Below are 21,764 nucleotides of genomic sequence, written 5' to 3'. Positions count from 1 at the left end.
CAATGCAGTAGAAACCTGCAGTGAAGACATATCTTCCTATTGAATCTCTTTATACATGCGTGTCTCTCCTCGTCTCCGCACCCATACAACAACATGATATCGTCCTTATTTGTACGTACTTTAAGTCCGCCAGCAACTCTCTTCACAAAATGGTTGCTGTGGAAGCTGAAGCTCACAAAGCCGGAAGAGAAAACAGTGCCTTCTCCACTTGATTCCAGCTAGTCAAAAGGTCAGCAGAGGAACTCACCTGTGCAGGAATAGTCATCGATCCTGATGTAGCCCGTATGGCAGATGCACATGAAGGAGCCAGGGGTGTTAACGCACATGGTGTTCTCCCTGCAGTAGTGCTTCCCCTCAGCGCACTCGTCAATATCTGAAGAGAAAAAAGAGAGGAGAGAGGGGGGAGAACAAAGCTGGTTTAGATGTGGTTTGCTTTTACAGCAGTGCAACATACTTGTGGTGTAGATAAAACCATACTATTAATCAGTATTCTGCATTGATACCTCAAGCCTCAAACTTCAACTTCAGAGCCGAATGATCGATTTTGATTTTTCAAACCTCTTTAGCTGAGTGACGTTCAACAGCTTCATCAGCTTTTCCTCTGGAAACGAGCTGTTAAAGGCCTCATTATGAAGGTAATACTATTATGTTGTATTAATGATATTGTCCGAAACATTTTTATCCATGGCGCAAAATATTTGAAAACTACATCCCATGATATACAGTATAATGCTTCCTGGTAACTTGGAGGAAGGAGTGGGAATCCATAAGTGCTGTGGAATAAAAGTTAGGACTCATTTAAGGTGAAGGCCTGAATACATTTGGAAGACACACACCGTTAATAATGGTTTTTACTTAATCTGACAGTATTGAAATGTTTGAAAGGGACGGACAAAGATGAGGAAAAGGAGAGGCTGAAGTTAATTGTATGTACAGTAAAGAGTTGTAATTTGTTTAGAATATTCTGATGTGACACACATTAAGTTTATTTATCATATGTGTTGATGCTCATGTTTGTTGTTATTGCATATAAATAAATTAGCTGGCCGAGCTTATTGTCTTGCCGGGTTCTACGAAGTTGGTGTTGATGTTTGGGAGCTTCCTGAATTCATCAAAGACGAAGGAGCGAACCATAATTGACTTTGGCATTCATTAATTTATAATCAGAGATAACACGACATTAACATTGCAGATTTCTTGGTAAAAAAAATGATCCGCATAGGAACCACCTTGTGCAGCGTGTCCTAGTTGGTTCTCGCTAAAGAAGGTTCCTTAAAGCTTCTATGCAGCCAGTGGGAAAGGGCTATTTGTCTTCATCAGAGGAGACAGAGGTCGAAAAGCAGAGGGTCCATGAGAGGCGGGCGCTGAAGCACTAAAGGTTGCACCACTCGATTTTCAATCTATTCAAAGTAAAGCACTCCACACAGAGGCTTGACTGCTTTACTCCAGAATTCTTCTGGTCATTCAGTTCATCAGTGTGCTTGAGCATACTATAAGTTGTATACGCTGTAAATAGAGACTGTAGAGTAAGAATCATGCCACTAAAGCAGTTCATCTAAAAGACACACTGCACACAGTGTTTAGTCTGGCTGATTAAACCTCTGCTCAGTTGGGCAAAGGTTTGCTGGGACTTACATGGTGTCACCAAACAATCAAGCACAGTCAGTACATTACCACACAGTTCTGACTAAGAGGTCTAATCAAACAAAATATGTGAAAACACCTGTGCAAGTACACCATGGGTGTCTAAGCCCTTGCGCTCTTAAATATGCAATGTGCGTAATGCGTTGCTGAAGTGCCTGTATACAGTATTTGTTATATTTAACCACCTACACTTTTTCACTTATCTTGCCTGATAGGACCTGATAGGACCTGCTCTGCATTCATTAGATTATTGGTGCAATTCCAGCTTGGAATGGGCATTTATTTCCCCTCGATTTCCCAGATAATTAGTAGGCTACACTGAGTTTGGTGCCATCAAATAAATCACAGCATAGCGCCATCCAATTTCAACCTGACCACAGGTCTAATCAGCTGGAATATCTGAATAGAGTCCCAATGGACACTGTCTGATTCATGTGAAAAAATTGTTACCATAGCACTCACCCAACCCTGCAGCTCTATTCAGCTTTTAGCCACTTTTAGCTTACTGCTGTGTTTAGCTTAGTGCATTCTGTGGTAGACTGTAAGGTTGAGTCTCACCACTCCCCGTTTATAAAATGTTATGTGGCTGTTTCCAGATAAAACAGTGTGTACCTTATCTGCCTAACATGAAACAAAGGAAAGAGGAAGGAAATAAGTGACTAATGAAGAAAGTTGAGTAGAGCAAGGGAAGCACTGCAGCCTTCTGGAATTGGTGAACCAAACAAGACCTAAAACGCAACCAAATATGCATCAAGTGGCCGGAAAGTCAAGAGTTATTTCTGTAAGATGATTTACAGCGAACTGTACAGCTGCTTCTCCGTTGCTGTTTTTCATGAATGTAGATGGATAGCTACCCCATTCTTTATCCTTAAGCTTTGATTAGTCAGTCATTTCTCTACACGTGGGAAACCATCAATGGGCACCAGAACGATCTGAATAGCTGAATCAAATCCGTGGGTGGCAATTCAGAGGTCTGGAACAGGCTAATGCTAATGTTGCTCTGTCTCTGCTATATTGGGCAACTGTTTGCTAACGTGTTAGCTTTAACAACTTGCCAAGCCAATGCACTATCGGGGCTATGCTTCTGTGAGATTGTTTTGAAGGCTTCCGGCATCCTATTAAAAACCGGTTAGTGTAGCTTTAAGAATAGAATTTATTAGATTGTATTTCCTTCTCCACTCTCATGATACCATATCTGGATTCATATTAGCTGTTGCCTTAGCAACAGCTATTCCTGGGTTCTAAATTGCATGCCAAACCATTAGATAGAAGATGCACTGCCAGGGTAAACAGAATAATCTTGATAATGTGATGCAACCACATGCAAGTCGATGCAAATCCAAGTTGATCTGAGCAAGCCCGGCTGTGTAATGTGCTCCATGGCCTTGTTCCTGTTGATAGCACAGGTCAAACGTGGGCACTTTTTGAAAGACGAGGTCCATAGTCCTTGACAATTGACCAATTTATTATTCATTCACTGTATTCAGTGTCTGTAGCGCGGAAGAGGACATTCACCCCTGAATATGTTCTGTGCCAGGTGCTTTTGTGAAGAGCACTTGAAATTGAATTTCAATAGATTTGCATTGGCATTCACTCGGCTTGCATGTCCTTGGATAGAGAACCGCCCAACAACACACAGGCTAAGTGCGCTGCACCTGCCTACAACTGCATTCACATTCCGTTGGTCTTCTTCCTTTCACAGTTTCATCAATACTTGCTGCCTCCTGCTATTCAATAGCTTCACGGATAAATGAAGCGGACAGACAATCACCATGAAAGTACACGTGTCCTTCACTAAATGAATGGAGGCTAATTAAACCCTTTGACTAGATTTGAGAGAGAGAAAGAGAAATGTAGAGAAGGTTGGGAGAAAATGGGAAATAGAGGGAAAGGGCAGAAAGCAGGGCAGGTGAGGAGAAAAACTGAATAAGAGACAAAGACAGAGTTACGACAAGCCTCACTGTAGAGCTAGACTGGGTGCTGAGACAGCCGGGGAGAGGGCGAATGACTGAGATAGTGAAGTAGAGAGAGATGCAGAGGGCAGGCAAAGTAGTGGATTAAACAGAGAAAGATGTGGAATGAGAAAGAGCCAGTGTGAAGTAAAAGTGGAAGATAGTGAGCCATTGAGATGTATATGGCAGAGGAACAGAAGAGAGAAAGCAGTGAAGGGTATTAACTGTGGCAGAGAAGACAGTAAGAGAACAAATTCAGTCCGTCCGCAATCGCAATGGTAACCTTGAGCGGAGGTCTAAGTAGACAGCTCTCCCGCTTTGTGGTTGGCCGTCCGTGCTGCGGCTTTGATTTAGAGCCTATTAACTGTAAGACGCCATCCATCCCGCCTCCAGTGACAGCAGTTATATTTGCTAAAACAATATGTTAGGAGGTGAGATGATGAGGGGCTAGCGCACGGGGGAGAGCGGCCATCTCCGTCTCCATTAACGCATTCCATTTTCGTGATTGGGCTGTCACATGGACACACGTGATGCGCCAAGCAAAGAAGGCTGGCCAAGAGTCAGCAGCGGCTTTTATCACTGAATGGAGTGCTTGGGGTCAATCTTTTGCCACGCCATGATAGATGGATGAAAAACGGCTGTCTCAACTACTTAATCAATCAGTCATACCCGAGGAGGTTGGGCAACTTTGTATTGCTCGGACAAAAATGTCCTTGTCATGCATAAAGAGGGAGATCTTTTAGTTTGTGCTGTCAGACAATAAACCACAGCAAGCTACAGCTACTTTAGTATTTAAAGAGCTGAATGAAATCACAACTCACCAGTTTAGATCCAGAAGTACTAAAGAACCTCACACTAAATCACACCGGCGTTTTTAATAATCCACATCACTAAAAAAGTCAGCACTACAACAAAACCTTACTCAACAGTATGACTCCGGTGCAGTTCCCCCCACTTATTTAGAAAGGGATCATACATTTTCAAAAAGTAATATTGTTGTTTATGGGCTATGAGAATTTAATTTTCAATCTCTTTAGTCTGCACAGGTTCCAGCATATCCTGTTTTATTCAAGAGTTACCTCATTCTAAGGCTGAAAGATTGGATGAAAATGTAAAATGTGTTATATCTGACCCCACGCTGCGTATCACTGATGAAACTGATGGGTTTGGTCAAAAGTGTGTACTGTTATCCCTGTTAAGACATCAAACAGTGATGTCACTGCATCCCTGTAGCAAAGTACTGGAGGTCAGCAAAAAATAATGTTCTGCTGCTGTAAAGTTTTAATTCAATCCAAACGGGCGAACATAATGATACCGAATAATGATAAGGAAACATATAATATGCTGCTGCACTGGGAAAAAAAACAAAACATTATGGGAGCTGTAGCTTTTAAATTACCAACAAATGACAAACAAATTGTTTAACTATGTCCAAATCCCAAAGGGGTACAATAGCAAGTGATCTGCACTCGCTTATGTTAGAATATAAATAGTAAACTTCATAAACACATTTAACTATTTCAGAAGCGCGATGAAACAAATCCTCAATTAGAGATTGCATTGAGTCACAGAAGCTAGTGGGACAAAAGCTAGCCTGGTCGTGACGCCCTCTAGTGCTGTTGGACCTAATGTGGAACAAAACTGCCTGTTTATGAAAACTTAGCAAATAAATCTCTTCATCCAACGTTATATATTAAAATTAATGGATGCCAAGTGTTGTTCTATCGTTGGAGGTCACAACGTTTCATTTACATTTTTAATATTTCCACTATTGCTCAATCAAGTCATCCCGCAACTATGGAGAAGGGAATATGAGCTTATTGCTCTCCGCTTGCATAACATGTAGTTCCTAAAAGGGAGCGTCCTCACTATCTGTGGCAGTACACCAAGGTCTGGGAGTATGGAGATAACACTGGCACTGCCTCTGGATGTCCCACAAAGACACCCAAATCTGTGCCGTTCCACAGTGGTCTCTCTCGTTCTCTTTATCTCTCTTTCATTCTGTCTTTTTCTCATCTATCCATCCGTCCCCTAACCAGCACGCTTACTCGAGCAGATGGTTTTCAATAAACGGCAGAGGGGCAAGGGTTGCCAAAACATTGTCTGATATTCTTCAGCAGCCTGTTCCCTCATGGCCAGATTTATAGCAGTCAGAGTAAAGAGCAAAGAGACAAAGAGTTGTCCCTGCTGACCAAACAGTGTCCCACTCAGCAAATAATCTCCACTGTTGGCGTTGGCTTCTCATGGTGGGAAAAGGTGACAGAGAACGTTACAGGATGCCTCTTTTGATTTTCAGGGAGTGTCATTGGATCAAATATTGAGTAACTGGTAATTGGGGAATTTTTACGTGTTGAATTTTTACGGGATTTTCTAGTCTTTGAAATTATTTTTTAGAAAAATGAAACAATACTAGTGAAAATTGATACATGTGTTGCTTTAAGCCCTTGTTTTTAGTGTCCCAAGAATTGTATCTTGATAACTGCAGGTAGCCAAAGGTGGAAATATATACATATCTATACATACTACACATGTAGTGACTTTAACAGCACTTCAAAGGAATAATTAAGGAGTAAGATGAGAAGATCGATAACATTCGATAACAAGTCAATATGAAGCTATAGAACCAGGAGATGGTTAGTTTAGTTCAGCATGAAGACTGGGAGTCTGGGCTCTGTCCACAGGTGAAACGTATGTCTTGGCCAGGCATAATGACTTCCTGGATGTGTCACATTGAGGCCACATTATTGAGATTTAGAGGTGCTGGTAGAGCCAGGCTGGCTCTTTCCTGTCATTATCCAGCTAAGATAACTGCTGCTGTCGCTAGCTTCATATTAACGGACAGATATAAGTGTGCTATCGAACTCTCTGCAAGAAAGCGATGCATTTTCTTTCCCAAAATGTTGAACTGGTTCTTCAATATTCAACTGTAATCATTTGAAACAGTGATACTGCATTATTTTCAATTCACCTCTGTCAAATTATTTAAAAAAAATGAAAGGATGTAATTAGGGTTGCAACAAATCAATGACTCCACTGTTTAGTTTTTAAATTTGTAGATTATTCATTGAGTTAACTTTCCTTTTTTTCTATTTGCTGAGGGAGTGCATATTTAGGGATATTAGCATATTGTGATCCCTCAAGTTGTATTGCAGGGTGTGTCTGGGAAAAACAGTTGAACAAGCAATTATTCTCAAGCGTATACTTTCATACATTCAGAAGACAACAGCTGTAAATGACAAAAGTGTGGCTGTTTTTTAAATCAGTTTGCTCCTTTATTGTAGAAATCCTTTGGGACTATTATCATTTTCATGTGTGCTTTACTGGAAATAAAAAAAACTCAAAATGGGTTTCTTTAAAATGTAATATAGTTTATTTTCCTAGCCATCACCTGAACACGAAATACACGTTTTCGGCATTTTTTCAACTTACCAAATTGGGCAATCACTTCAAAATAAACGGCCTCAAAAAGACCCCCAGAAAATGTGCAAAACCTCCCTGCCAATTTGGGCCGAAGCAGGAGCCAATTAAGATGACTGAGTGGAAAGAATCCCATTAGGAAGCAACAAGAGTGAAAATCTGCATACCGAGAGCACCGTCATTGTCTAAATACCAGACACTCACACTGTGATCAATCACTGTGATCACTTCGAAGCCTGCTAACTGACTTAGAACAATGAATATCAAACAAGGAAAAGGTGGAAGACGAGGTGTGCCTGTGCGTGTGTGTGTGTCTGCTGGTGGCATTGCAATAAAAGTGTATTACTGTTTTTTTTTCAATGTGTGCACACAACACTCGTGGATCCTTCTACGCAAACATCTACCGGCCCTTCAATGACTGCACCGAGGGTTTGTGTGTGTGTGTGTGTCCATATGTCACATTAAACATGCACTTAGCACACTTCGATTTTGCATGCCTTAATAAATGAAGCCTGGTGCATCTCATATAGACCAAAATGACTTGTTTATGTGCGGCAGAGTGAATGGGATTTTGCTCTCCGTCACGGCTCTCATTAAACTGGGAAAGATTTTCCACCACGGTTGAATGGATAGAGCATCATCATCCATCACTCGTCATGGACCAGAAGTGTAGACAATGAGTAACATGACGCACAAACGTCTATCAGAGCTCTACGACAAGCTGACCTTCCACTACTCTCAGTTCTTTTATATCGGGGTTCAAAACATTCTGAATACTTATTAATATCATGCATGTCATTTTTACTGTTTACTGTCACATTCTATTTGAGCTGATTTATACTTAAACAATTGGTTTTCCTTTTTTTTTAAATTCTATTACGAATATCTTTCTATGTTGTGTTTTTATATCGCCTTGTGTTCTTATCTTAATGCCTTAAGCACTTTGAATTGCCTTGTTTTTGAAAGGTGCTATACAAATAAACTTGCTTCGCCATGACAAGATCAGATTTAGTTCAATAATGCATGTGTTTTTTTCCCCTCTTCTTTTGTTATTGTTGCATTGTCTGTCTTCAATGAGATTCTTCTATGTGCTACTCATTGCTCATGCATTTTGATGTAAAGCAAACTGGCTTTACTTGTAATTAAATGTGTTTTATATATATAAAATAGCCTGGCCTACTGTCTACATCTACAGCAGGATATTAATTGAGATAAAACTCAGACGAGGTTATATGTTGTTTAATTAATTTATTTTTAATTTCCTTTGCCTGTATATTACTGGGTGGAATGCAAGAAAATAGCTGGGAGAGGTTAACCATCAATTAAAGAGCTCAACTAGTTTTACATCATACAAATTAAATTGTATTGGGTTGTACAGTTCTTAATTAATTGACGAGATGTTGTGATACTTAATTTATTCATAGTAATCTAGCAATAAACAACCGTTTTGCTCAGTCGTGGAAAAAAATATTCAGATCCTTCACTGAAGTAAAAGTAGCAATACCACAATGGAAAAAATACTACATTGCAAGTAAGTGCAAATTCCTGAGATTTGTACTTAAGAACTGTAGTTGAGTAAATGTACTTTGGTCTTGTGTCAAGGTTTTACTTCAAAAAGCCCACGACATTTTTATCAAGTGTGCAGAGCATCGTCCAGCCGTCATGGATGTGAAGAAGAAAACCCCTCCTGAGTGTAAAGCAGTCAATGAACTAAGTGTGATCCCATCCAGCAAAAAGACGAGAGAGGAGATTTCGTCCTTGTGGCATTTGAAGGATATTGGTCAAGCAGTGCTCAGATACTGTTATTTACACTGGAGGGGGACTGTGTGGATAATGGTGGGATTGTCTGTCTTGGGTGACATTTCAGTGGGGTCACAGAGGTGAGGTGTGTACAAACACACACAGCCAGTCAGAATGTGTATATGCGGTGCCTACGTGTTTATATGTGTGTGATTCATCTGAGTGTGTGTTTGTGTGTGCGGGGTTGGGGGGGGGGCATCCCGGCAGTGATTTGGTTTTGGAGTAGGCCGTGCTCTTCAGTCAGTGCCAATTAGCCTGCTGCAACCTTGTGACATTCAAAAGACAGCATCGGTCTATGTTCACACACGATATGCTGACTCAAACACGCACACAAAAACACAAACACACACACACACACGCACACAGAAACACACAGCCGTGGCTTACAGGCAATAAAACCTCACTATGTGTGAAAGCAGGCTAGACTTCTTTTTCATCAATGTTAAGACTAATCCAAAACCAACAATGACTTGATCCTTCTAACAAGTATTACCTGTGAAGCCCAAGCCTGGTTTGACTTGTTCATCTGTGCCATAAAACTCCATTGTGATCCAAAATCTATTAAAAACACTTCACTGAGCTACACACACAGGCGCTGCACTGGCTGACATGTTTCTTCATTACAATGACCATTCGGCACTGTAGTTATCTCCACCAGGCAGAAGCCCGTGGGGAGATCATGTGTGTGTGTGTATGCATGTGTGTATATCTGTTTTTCCTCGGTTAATTCTGCATACTAGTGGACCAATCAGCCTCAAAAGTTTTGTGGACATTTATGACTATTTGGGGCTGAATGTTGCAGACGGTCCAGGATGTGGGGTATGAATTGAGTGACGGACTAAATGTCTTCCTCTTTTGTGAACACCACAAACACTATTCCATTCACCTCCATCGTATAATGGAGGCAGAAATCTGAGACAGATCTCTCAAAACCTTGACAAATCAAACAACTATGGGCATGGCTATCTACCTACCTACCAACCTATCTATCTATCCATCTATCTATCCATCTACCGAACTATCAAACGGGATTTGTTTAAATTTGTGCACCAAATTTGAAAAAGTGAGTTAGTATAATAACACACTACACACTGTACACTTTATATCAAAATGAAATCTTGTACTTTGTCTCTTTCTATTTCCTCGATTTTACGGGGTATCATTTTGTATTTCACATTTCCCACATGGATACAATACAAAACACCCAAGCAGCCCTTCGTTTCGAGCAATCCTAACGGAGACTTTCTAAAGTAGGGCATTTCAAAACCAGACAACAATGGGAAATGTCACTCTGTCTGCAGTCCTCTACAATGCCGAGATGAATAATAGTATTATCTCAACACGTTGAACTATACTGATTGTTCAATTTAGAGACAATCACACAGTCTGTCACTTCTCCACTGCTCGCCCCTCTGTCTAATTCTGTCCTAAACACACGCATGCATGTAGCAAAATAGGCCTCCAGTCTGACGGCACCGTGAGGAGGAGAGGATGGAAAAATAACTGGGCTCTTTTTTCCTGTTGGAGAACTAAGCACTCAAACACACACATACACAGACAGGCACCTGCACACATACACACAGAGACTTACACAGAGGCAGGGCTAGTATCCCCCTGAGTTTTCCCTACTGCTGCTTCTATGAAAAATTTACACAGAAGTGATCTCATCGGCTATTTTGAGCCCATCTCTGACCTAGGATTGTTTTAAAGAGCTAGTATCTGTCTCTGCTTTTTGTGATGTTTGTCTGTACTTTGGATGAGAAGAAAGGAATGTGCGCACATAGAAACCTATGTACTCGTGGGCTTCGTTCTTTCTGCTTTATGATCTCTCTGCTGTGTTCAATACACAGAATTGCCTCTAAGTTGGACTTCTCATCTCGTCTCACAGGCACGGCTGTATTGAAACTCATCTAGAATTAAAAGCAGACGATTTCACTCATCTTTCTGTACATCTCCTTGCAGCCACAAAATAGTGTACCTATTATATAAAGGCATTCTCTCATCGACCCACGGTATCCTCGATCTTTTGACAAGACAGTTCTTTCATTTTCAACACAGGACACACACACACACATAATCATATAGTAAGTTACAGAGAAACACATCAAATCAATTGCTTTTGAGAGAACCCCATCAACAAATTGAGTCAATTTCAGGTTTCTCTGAGCAGCGTCTGATACAAACACTGCCATTCAATTTCACTTTTCAATTTTGTTGATGTTGGAGGCACAAGTCTGTCTGCTTGTACACTGAAAAAAAAAGACTTTTTGGCCCTGTAATTATTACCTCGATTATTTTTGTAAATTTTACAAGAAATTATCATTCCAGTGCTTTTACTTTAAAATATCACCTTTTATTTAATGTGTTACTTGGTGTTTGTTTGTAATTATGTATCCTCATTTTTATAAGTACATTTTAATCATTCACACTAAGTAATATCTACTAAATTACTGTATTGAATGCACTACCTGACACAACAAAGTAAAATGTACTTGGGTAATACCAGTAAAACCTGGTAACCTATAGCGCGTACTCAGGGGGTGACGTCAGAGGAGATTTCGCGCTCCTTTCTTCAACGAGACGACGGAACAGCAGAACCTGAACAAGGACGGCAGCGTTTCAAAATATCCCATACGTGGTGGAATTAGTGACTTTAGAGCGAGTCTAATACACCTAACATTATTTTGTCACTATCATATTCTGACATATTTTTAAAGTAACTTATATTTCTGTCATTAGTTTTAAACTGGTCTCTTATGTCTCTATCCAGTGCGGTGTCCTTGATGATGAAGGCTTTGGGCATGAAACAAGGTGCCAGTACTGTGTTGAGTTAGTGTCGCATATCAACATGACCAGGCCTGCTGTGTATCTCAGTATTAACGTTATGTTGGCTTGTTTATGTGCTGTTTTTCTGTGTGGGGATAAAACATGCTATCAATATGAAGATTTAAGCCAAATTCAGATTTAATGTTGTGTGTTTATGTTTTAACATAATTTCTTTATATATTTCACAGAATATTAAAGGACGTTCACTCTCAGCAAGTTGACATCAGGTAAAATCAACTTAGTACTGTTATAGTTTAATTAACTTGACATATACATTTGAAGTCATAGTTTGTGTTGCTGTGAATAGTACACTATACTGGGAGGACTACTGCATTAATTGTTTTAGCAAGGTACCTCATCTTGATCATGTTGTTTTTTTATTGTCTCTTGTTTCAGGTCAATGAGGAGTTCAGAAGAATAACCACAGTTCATCTGGAGCGAAACGTTTGTCGAAATTGGACAATTGCACTACCAACTTTCTGGAGATACTTGGGACAAAGGGCGGAGTTGCAAGACCCATGCTGGAATCACCCAGCCTGGTAAAGTTTAGATATCTAATATTATATAAAATTATGTTGGGCTCATATACACTGAGAATTGATGCATAATGACGCATTTGAACACATTCGATATTTTTCTTTGTTTCCCCCACTATCGTCATTTTTTGAGAACACATCAGACTCGAAGATGTAAAAGTGAACATTAGTAAATTTGAATTTCAAAGAAGTCATTGAAGAGGACTATGCTCAACATGTCGTGAAGATCCTTGTCATCCATGGAAATGCAACACAGAAAGGCTTCACTCCTGACAATCGGGTTCGTCGTCAGAGGGAAAAGAGGTTCTTGATGACTGTCAAAGTGTGGCAAAGGCTTGCCTTCTGCTCATGGGCTTCATCTATGTGTATCTAAGTGTTGTCAAGCAACACCCATCGTTTCAAATTAAAAGTGTTTGTTAAATGACTAAATGTTTGTGTTCTTAAATTTCTTATTGGCAGCACTGATTTAGAAATGTTTTGTCTGGCAATGCCAACCAGATTATACAGTATATGTTGGTATTTGTGTGTCTGTCAGCAGTGACCTCTGTGACCTCTTTCACCAGTTAACAAGTAAAGCTGCTGTAGTTTAAAAGAAGTTTTGTAGAAGCCTTATGTTATGACAATTTTATTAAATTAACAGTAGCCCAGTTTAAAAAAAAAATGCAACATTCATATTTGAACAGTTGTGTAGAGTAGTAGTAGTAGATAAAAGATATATTGTGTAAATATTACTTAATATTTCTCAATTGAAAAAGTAAAGAAAAGCTAGTTAAATATACATGAAACACCTAATTGAGTTTTACTGGGGTTTTGTAATTAGATGCAAAGGTAGCCTGAGTAAAGATTACTATCAAAGCCTAAGTACATTTTATGTCTAAGGAAAACATTTGCAAGTAAGTTACTTGAAAATTTTGGACAAAAAACAATTCTTACTAGTAAGTAAACTTAACTTGAGAATTCCTGAGTAAAAATTACTCGGAATTTCTGAGTGCAAATTGTTACCTAGCTTTTTTCAAGTAAATGTCACTTATTTTTTTTTTTTTCAGTGTACTTAGTTTCACACAGGTAATGGGATGGGTTGCTTATTTCCACCACAATGAACCACTTAAATATCCTTGGATATTGCACATGTGATAACATTGATAAAAAAAAAGCAACGAGCTGCAAAAAATACTATTGGAATATTTTCTTATTGTTTTCAGGATCATTTCTTGGCAAAACAACGTCAATGTATGAGTGGAACAAAAATGTAGCTATGATTTAAAACCAATTAAGAGTCAGATATTTATCGTCATGTCTCATCTTTCTCTCACTTAAATTAAATGGATGATTCGACACCTTTCACATTACACACTTGATCCATTGTTAATATAAAAGTATTGATTAGTGCAGCTTTAAAGTAAAAGCAGCAACACTGCAAGGTAAAAAACTAAACTACATTACAAAAAAGATACCTGCATTCAAAATTGTAGAAGTATTAATCAGCAAAATGTTCTTCGAGTATCAAAAGCTAGTATTCATGCAGGGTGGCCCCAGATTGATTGTCATTATAGCGCATTGGTCTCAATAACGGTACCATCTGGGTGGGCAAATTCTAGAGGATTTTTAAATTCCTCGATTATGCATTGATATGATAGACCTTGCTGACTGGCAGCTTATTAGTGGTTATCATACAATAATAGACTGCTGTCGCTCAAAACGGGGAAAGTGCCTTCCCTGGAAATCATCTCTCTTTCATTACATCCTCTCCCTGGGGAGAGTCAGGGCTACCGGCAACCCAACGATACTTTAAGCTCCCATGTAGTGTTGAAGTAAGTTTTAATACTCAGGGATATTTAACAGACATTTGGCAGATTTTCAGGTCAATATCATTGCAATGTATTTTCTGAATAAGAATACTTTTTTTTTTTACAAATTATTATTTTCCTCAATACCTTATTACATTTCTGTAGAGCCCAACTATATTGTGAAGGAAACAAGAAACTGTGTTTAGAGTAAGACCGTTATATTGCTTATATAATTAGATTAATATTAAACACAAGTTTTGAGGGTCGAGATATGTACTTTAGTGCAATGTGTCTACTTCAGTCTTTGGCATGTTTCATATAACACTGCAGAATTTACTTGAATTATAAATAGGTATCAGTATAGATGCAGTTTTAAATCCATGTCATGCCAATGCTTAATAGAGTTGGGATTAGATAATGTGCACTGTTCTAACTGTGGAAACATGTTCAACAGACAAGTATAGATATACTGTACTAAATTGGCACATCTCTTTGTGTCAATGTGTATATGATCAGCTGCATTCACCATGTGTCCAGTCTTTCAGCACAATATTAGGACAATGCAATACCCTTCCTGAGACACTCTTACCCTAAATAGAGGAATGGAAAATGCTGACATGAAATTATCAACCTTAACAATTCTAAACTAAAATATTATAATTACCATTTATAATACTTTACAAAACATTTTATAAGTCAACGTGCATGATTATTAACTTTTATAAAGAGTTTTATAAATCCTTACAAATACATTAGGTCTTATAAATGTGTTTATGTAAAATCTTAATCTGCAAAGTAATTAGTAGAAAAAAATGACATCTGAGTATCTGGAATGCAGTGGTGTACTGTATACTATACATAGTACATTTAATTAATGTGAAATAGAAATAAAAGCTACAAGTGCCTCAGAGTTGTACTTAAGCACCGACCTTGAGTAAATGTTAATTACTTTCCACCACCGTCTGACTCTTTTCAAAGAGATCATAGTTTAACACGTGTATGGTGGATGGCATTATTTGCCATTTGAACAAAGCCTACGACCAACAACACAATTTCCCATTAATTCAAAACATATCTTCAATCATGCAGACTCCCTGAGACTGTCTAATACCTGGACAACTGCTCATATCTGTAAATTAATGTTTGATCTGCAGAAGCTGTGAACTACTACTCTTTAATTTAGCATCCTGGATACAGGTGCTAATTGACAGTTAAGCCTCATCTTGATGAAGGTGACATAACAGATATTACAGGGGGTGTGTCGACTGTAGATAAAAAAAAAAAGGCAGAGGCATGTACTCACAGATCCTCTGAAACTGCGCACACACAATGCAGAGGGAAGATCAAGAAAGACTATATATTGACACGGCAGCTGTCATACGCAGAAGATTCTAAACAAGTTTGATGCCATCTCTGCTCATTAATACCTGAGGTGCAGTTATGACATGATGTTTACTTCATATTTTACTGCAGGATAGCGTTGGAGATGATAAAGTCATCACTTTTTAACGATGCATCTGGTAGAATTCAGTCAAGATGTGAGAAGAGGAATTCAGCCGGAGCAGTGAGTGAATGTTTGAACTCTTGTGCAGGTTTTTTATAGCTTCACCATCAACATGAGATGGCCTGTTCAATGAGGTATAGAGCATGCTTTTAATGTGGAACATTCAGCAGCCAATCAAGTAAAACGTTGGCTGTTTTTAAAAGAGAGCAGTGCTGACATAATCAATCGCATTGCGTTTTACGTAGAAAAGTGCAACGTGGTGACATCTGAGCCTTGGTGTCCAGTCAGTAATGAATGACCTCACTGATGGTCGATGGCATGACTATAATCACTCCCCCAGCAGAGTGACACTATGCATGCATACATAAAGCCCTTGAGCATGTTTTTATATCACAAATTGATCAACTGACTGAGAAGACAAACATTAGTTTCTCAAAGAAAAAGCATTACGAAAAGCAGTTATTGCGTGTTGTGGATGCAAATATAATCAGGGGATTACAGTCTCCCATCACAAAAGGATTAAGTGATAAAAGCATGAATTCAACAAAGTGTTTACATGGGTATTTAGCAAATGGCTACATTCTTTTGCAATTCAATGTGTATATATTTATATATACTGTATATATATATATATTTTTTTTTTTTCAGTTAGAACTCAATCAAACTAACAAAAGCAACTCAAATATAAAAACATGGTGCTAAAGTTTCTTTTTTGAGGGAATTCTTTCCGGTGTCAGGTCAGCATGAACAAATAAATATTTACTGTGCTGGATTATCCACCTTGGGCCTGAAACAAGTCTGTGGAAGCAGCTTTTATAATGTTCCAAAATGAATAGCAGAAAACACTTTTGAAAGGTGTAAAATAAGCTGTCACATCTCGTACTTTGAGATAACCCTGGCGGGAATAAAAGAAACACAACAGTTGTACTAAATGTTAAGGTTAGGGCAAGGTGTTGTTGGTGGTTATACAGGCACGTCTAAAGGAAAGAAAGTCTGTGCAATCACGCAAACATATAAAGAGTTTAAGGTCGTCGTATATTCACTTCCCTGACCCCCACACTCTGACTATCCACCATGTTATTTCTATGAAAAACATGTATTTTTATTTGTCTGTAATCATTTTGTGATGGAGAAATGTGTGCCCTCTGATTTGTTTATCTCTCTCTCTCTCTCTCTCTCTCTCTCTCTCTCTCTCTCTCTCTCTCTCTCTCAACCCAACCGGTTGAAGCAGATGGCCGCCCACCCACAGCCTGGTTGTGTCCATGTTTTCTCTCTGTTAAAGGGGGCTGTTGTTCTTGCCCGGTCCTTGCTCGTGAGTGAATGTTGTGTTCCTGTAAAAAAAGAGTACGGTCTAGACCTGCTCTATATGAAAAGTGTCTTGAGATAACTTCTGCTATGATTTGACCGAGCAGTCGGAGTGACATTACAACTGTAAATTCTTCTGTGTATAAAATAAAACTGAAAAAAAAAAAAAATCAATGTCCTCCCAAAAAGCAATGAGCAGGTTCCTCTCATGACCCCTTTGATGCAGCCCAGGCACAATCACAAAAAAACAACCTTGTAACCACTCTCGGAAGGCAAATAAACTTCTGCTAAAAGTCAGAGGTTGTTATTCAAAGCCATGTCATACCTTCACAGTAGGCATTATCGTCTCGCAGCGGGCGGAAGCCATCCTTACAAACACAGCAGTCTCCCGCCTCCAGGTTCACACAGTCGGAGTGCTCCACGCAGCCGTGGCCCTCTGAGCAGAAGTCATGACCTGCAGGGAGACCCGCAGAGGAAAAGGTTGAGACCCAGAGGAGAGCAGACGAGAGGAGTGATGGAGGCATACAGGGCCAGTGGAAAGGTTATGTCATAGTATCACAACCTTTTCTCTGAGAGTCCATACTGTGGCTTCTTTCCAAGTCATAATAGGGCAAAATTACGCTAATTTGCTATATTTCCATCTGTTACATCTGACTTCATGATCTTAAGGGAAATAAACCTATAATAGCTCGTTTTATAGTCTTTGTATTGTTGCATTTTTTAGCTGGTAAATTCCAAAACTGTTGTAAAAATGGGAAAATAACAACTTGAAATACTCATGTTCCACCATATGAAATGAATGTTGTGCGGCATAGAAGCAATGTGGAATAGGAGAAGGTTTCCTCCATACCTCTGCAGACTTTGCAGCATCTGTCATTCAAGGTGATCTGCTCCGACTCAGCACAGTTGAGTTCGGGACACGGCTCACTGGGGACCACGCGACGCATGCTCCTGTCCTGTGATGAGCAGAGAAAACAATCCTCGTGAGCTACTTCTTAGGTCCACTCTGCCCCTCGTTCCTTTGCTAAGGACCTGGATGTAATTATGAAGGTAATTATTCATCTATGTTCATCCCCCCCGTGTGTTCATTACAAACCAATTACTCGTTGGTCAATAGCAATTTTTTTCCCAGACTACGTCTGAAGGGAAATAATAGCGGTCTTCTTCTCTTCTCCTGTCATCCTCAATGTTTCACATCAGGATTCAGGATGCATCTTTATTATACAAACATTGAATCAATCTTGTGGATTATCCCTGCATGTGTGTTTATTCAGAGTATAAAACCTGATTGGGGGTTCCTTTTCCCAGCATGCCTTTGGCAGGCCTCTCTAATGATCTCATCCGTGTCCCTCTGACTGATGCTAATTTAGAGTCATTAACACGACACACAGTTGGACAAAGAATGCTTTTTCTAGCTATTTGTAGTGGGCAAATATTTTACTTACGGATCTGTCCACAGTTATGTACAAGGGTCATGACCTCCACTTGTGCATACCGTACACAGAGTGTGCTTGCTTGAAATTCTGAAAAGAACCTCCCCTAAAAGTCCCCAAACAACTTTCCAAACAAGCTGTACTGTATACTTCTTGCCACCCACTACCCAAAACTTGCACCCACCCCCTGCAGCCAGCAGGCAGACTGAAGATCAGAGGCTTGACAAGCAGCTGTCAGGGGAAGCCTGCAGGAGTCTGCAACAGTGGGCTGATTGACAGCACACCCCGTCCCCATTTCTTTGATCTGCCTGGGACTGCAGTCAGTTAACTGGGACTACAGATGGGCCAGGTGTGGGCCAGCAAGCCAGACAGCTGTCTGAAACTGCAGATTCTGATGGGGCTTTGCAGAATTCATGGAGGGGTTGGTTGATACAATAGAGTTGGGTGATTAAAAACTTCAAATCACTTTTCTGTGATTGATTGGGCATGCCAGGCATAATGGCATCAAGTGAATTACTCCCTAAAGCGAGCGACCCACCCATCTGGTGCGTCAGGCATACAAAAGCAAATAAGTTGGAATAATTGGGAAATGAATATCGTTTGGGACCACTGTGGTGTCTGATGATTGGTACTGAAGAATGGCGGTGGCATCCTATGATTGACAGGTGCACTGCTCTGGCCTATACAAATGTAGACTAAATTAGAGGGATTTGGTCAATTTCTTTACATTACAAAGAAAACACTGACAGGCCAGTTCAATTTAGTGGACAATCTTGCATTCTGGCTCATTGAGGTTTGATTTATGTTCTCAGGCCTCGCCAAGGTAGCTGTGGAATGAGTATTTAGTGAGCTGTCATGCAGCGCTACGTGGAAATTATTAGAGTTGAAGTGCTTGGTTACATGAGTTATTATGGTGTCTCTTCCTGAAGAGGATTGATCAAATAATTTTGAATAAGCATGTGAAAGTGTGTATGTGTTTTATTAAGTGTCTGTGTGTCTGTGTGTGTGTGCGTGTGTGTGTTGACATGACTTACCCTGCATTCAAACAGCAGGCACCTGCCAGAGGAGTCCCGCACAGCCTTCTGATCCCCCTCCACGAGCTCTCTTCCACCAAACAAGCAGACAGCTGGTAGGAGACACAGAGACATCATCAGCGTAATCACAAATAAACATGTCAAAAATGAACTTACACATAAAACCGCATTACTCTCCTAAAAACACATTTCATTAATATCATATTCAACATAAAAGCCATATTTTTCTTTCCTACTAACACATGTGAATGCAATGCATGAAATAGCCCCTCTAAAGATATCTGTGACTGAATGCATTTTAAAATGGACATTGCTGTAAGATGTTTTTGATTTTGATTTATTTTGTGAGCTCAATCTGTTGTTGAAGAAATCCTCAGTTTAGAGTTTAGGTTTGGTTATCTTGAGAAACTAGCAACACTTTAAAAACTGTCCAACTAAAAACTCTGTGCAGTGTTGGCAAATCTTTTACAATGAAAGTAGCGAGTAGCAAAATTCACTAAATCTGGCGAGAAAGTCACCAAGAGGCAACCTAGTTAATCTACCTAGTTAATCTACTCATAATAAATTCTCATTTCATATTTTCTCAAGCTATCTAATAACAGATTCTCATTGCATACATTTTCATCCCGCTATCCACCCAAATAAATTCATATTTATACATAAATCTACACTCCTACACTTGGTTGTGGACATGAACACTGGCGGAACACCAGGAATCTTATCTAACAGAGCTGTTTTACATGTATGATACAATCTGTCCTTGTTATTTACAGCTTTGTTTAACTCCTTGGGTAAATTGAGTCAAACCAAATCAAGCGTATCAAACCCAATTAAGCACGATGAAATAATTAACATGAAGAGAGAGAAGGCGCCCCTCACTGCGGCGCTGAGGAGAATCCGTTTCATTTTATTCTGGGGCAGGAGGGGCGCGAAAATAATCACATGGGCAGAAAGTCCGCATTTGATGAAGAGCTGAGGTCAGACAGATTCAGACTGATATGAGGAAGAGAAATGATTGACACCGCAGGTCGGGCCCTCTCACAAGGCAGTGTATCATGAAAGCGAAGGACTTCTGAAACAGCCATTTTGACGTTCTACTTGACAGACTATCAAAAAAAAAAAAAACAGACTCAGAACTCCTCCCTGCAAAACCTTGTGCTGCCAGATAAGGCTTTAATTTGGAGAGCCAATCATGTCTTTGTAGCCGGGAAACTTGCGGCACTCTTCTCTCCAAAGCCGGAGCATGCTTAATTAGCTGTGTGTTTGTCTACCTCGTTGAGATAAGTGAGCACAGGGGTGTTGACTTTAAGGGGATTACCAGCTACGTGTTTACATTTGTGTAACACAGCAGCAGATTCGGATTCCTACTTTAAAACCCCTGTGTTGTAGCCATGACCCATGGGTCAGTGGAAATGATGCTGACGCAAGCTGATTAGAATCCAAGACGAACGGTTTCTTGCTGATAAAGACTTGAGTCTTGTCTGTTACTTGCTTTGCAAGAGAAGCAGGAGAGCGACGGCAGCAGCGTGTGGGAGTGTGTGGTGAGAAAGTTCTCAAGTGAAGTCAGCTTGCTCAAGCTGTGGAGTGAGATCTACAACGAAATATTATACAAACATAAAGTATCATTCATATGGTCTGTAGCCTTCTATAATTCATAGTGGAGAATAATCTTCTTAATATTGAACTATGCTAATTCATTCCTTTGTTCTATACATTGACAGACAGGTCTTTCCACCTTTTAAAAGCTAATACATCACATTTACTTAAGTTTCATTTGGGTTAGTACCAGAAGAATGATGGGGTGAGAAAAGCTAATATCCTCTGAAATCCCTTTTTTTATTGAGAGAATATGAGATGCAGAGTGCCGCGGTGAGGAGGCTAATAAGAGTTCATTGCTGAATCTTGTGTGAGTAAAAACAGACCCTCCATGTAGATATGTGATGAAACAGAATTATTTATCCAGCAAGAACATATCAGAGCTCAAATGTTAGAAAGCGGACATTTAAGAGGACACTATTGCCAGTAACAGTGTGCGTCATTTCAGGCATTTAACATTTCTGTCATCTTCACTTTTCTCAAAACCTCAACATGTCTGCCATAAATAGGAACTACTTTACATCACATGCGGTGATCCCAGATCTACTGGCTCATGTCTGTGTGACTGGTGGCCATCTGTGTTTTGAAGCCAGCTAGTGAATAATTGATTGGGTCCATGTATATTCAAAAGGATGGACTCATCTCAAGAGGCATGTTAGGAGGTAGCTTAGCAACACAGCAGAGCCCTGGTCAATTGTCAGGCAGCCCTTGTGGAGGCGTGATGTGCGCTCTGAATCTGGTGGTGGTTGTTTTGCCGTTGTATGTGTGCGTGATTGTACGAGTGTAGGAGGGTGATGAGGTTAAGGGTACTCCACTCACGCTGGCACTCCTTGCAGCAGGCACCCTTTATGTAGGCAGGCGCTGTGCCCGCTGGGCACTGAGAGGGAGGGCAGGAGATGGCCTCGCATTGCACTGTGCCGTTCTGGTGAG

General features: G+C 39.9%; 1 protein-coding gene across 2 annotated transcripts in view; it reads right to left on the bottom strand.

The window, feature by feature from the left end:
* The window catches only part of nell2a (neural EGFL like 2a), a 70,483-nt gene that overhangs the window by 31,086 nt on the left and 17,633 nt on the right, over positions 1-21,764 (bottom strand). For both annotated transcript variants that reach the window (XM_031856799.1, XM_031856790.1), the window contains exons 9-13: positions 21,654-21,756; positions 19,239-19,330; positions 17,622-17,727; positions 17,097-17,225; positions 248-373 (exon numbers count right to left, since the gene is read on the bottom strand). In XM_031856799.1, coding sequence (XP_031712659.1) covers positions 248-373; positions 17,097-17,225; positions 17,622-17,727; positions 19,239-19,330; positions 21,654-21,756 — 556 coding nt within the window. The remainder of the gene's footprint in view (positions 1-247; positions 374-17,096; positions 17,226-17,621; positions 17,728-19,238; positions 19,331-21,653; positions 21,757-21,764) is intronic.

The sequence above is a fragment of the Anarrhichthys ocellatus genome, unplaced genomic scaffold (genome assembly GCF_004355925.1).
Source record: "Anarrhichthys ocellatus isolate YVR2014 unplaced genomic scaffold, GSC_Weel_1.0 scaffold2, whole genome shotgun sequence".
Taxonomy (NCBI): Eukaryota; Metazoa; Chordata; class Actinopteri; order Perciformes; family Anarhichadidae; genus Anarrhichthys; species Anarrhichthys ocellatus.
This window is presented reverse-complemented; position numbering and strand designations above follow the sequence as displayed.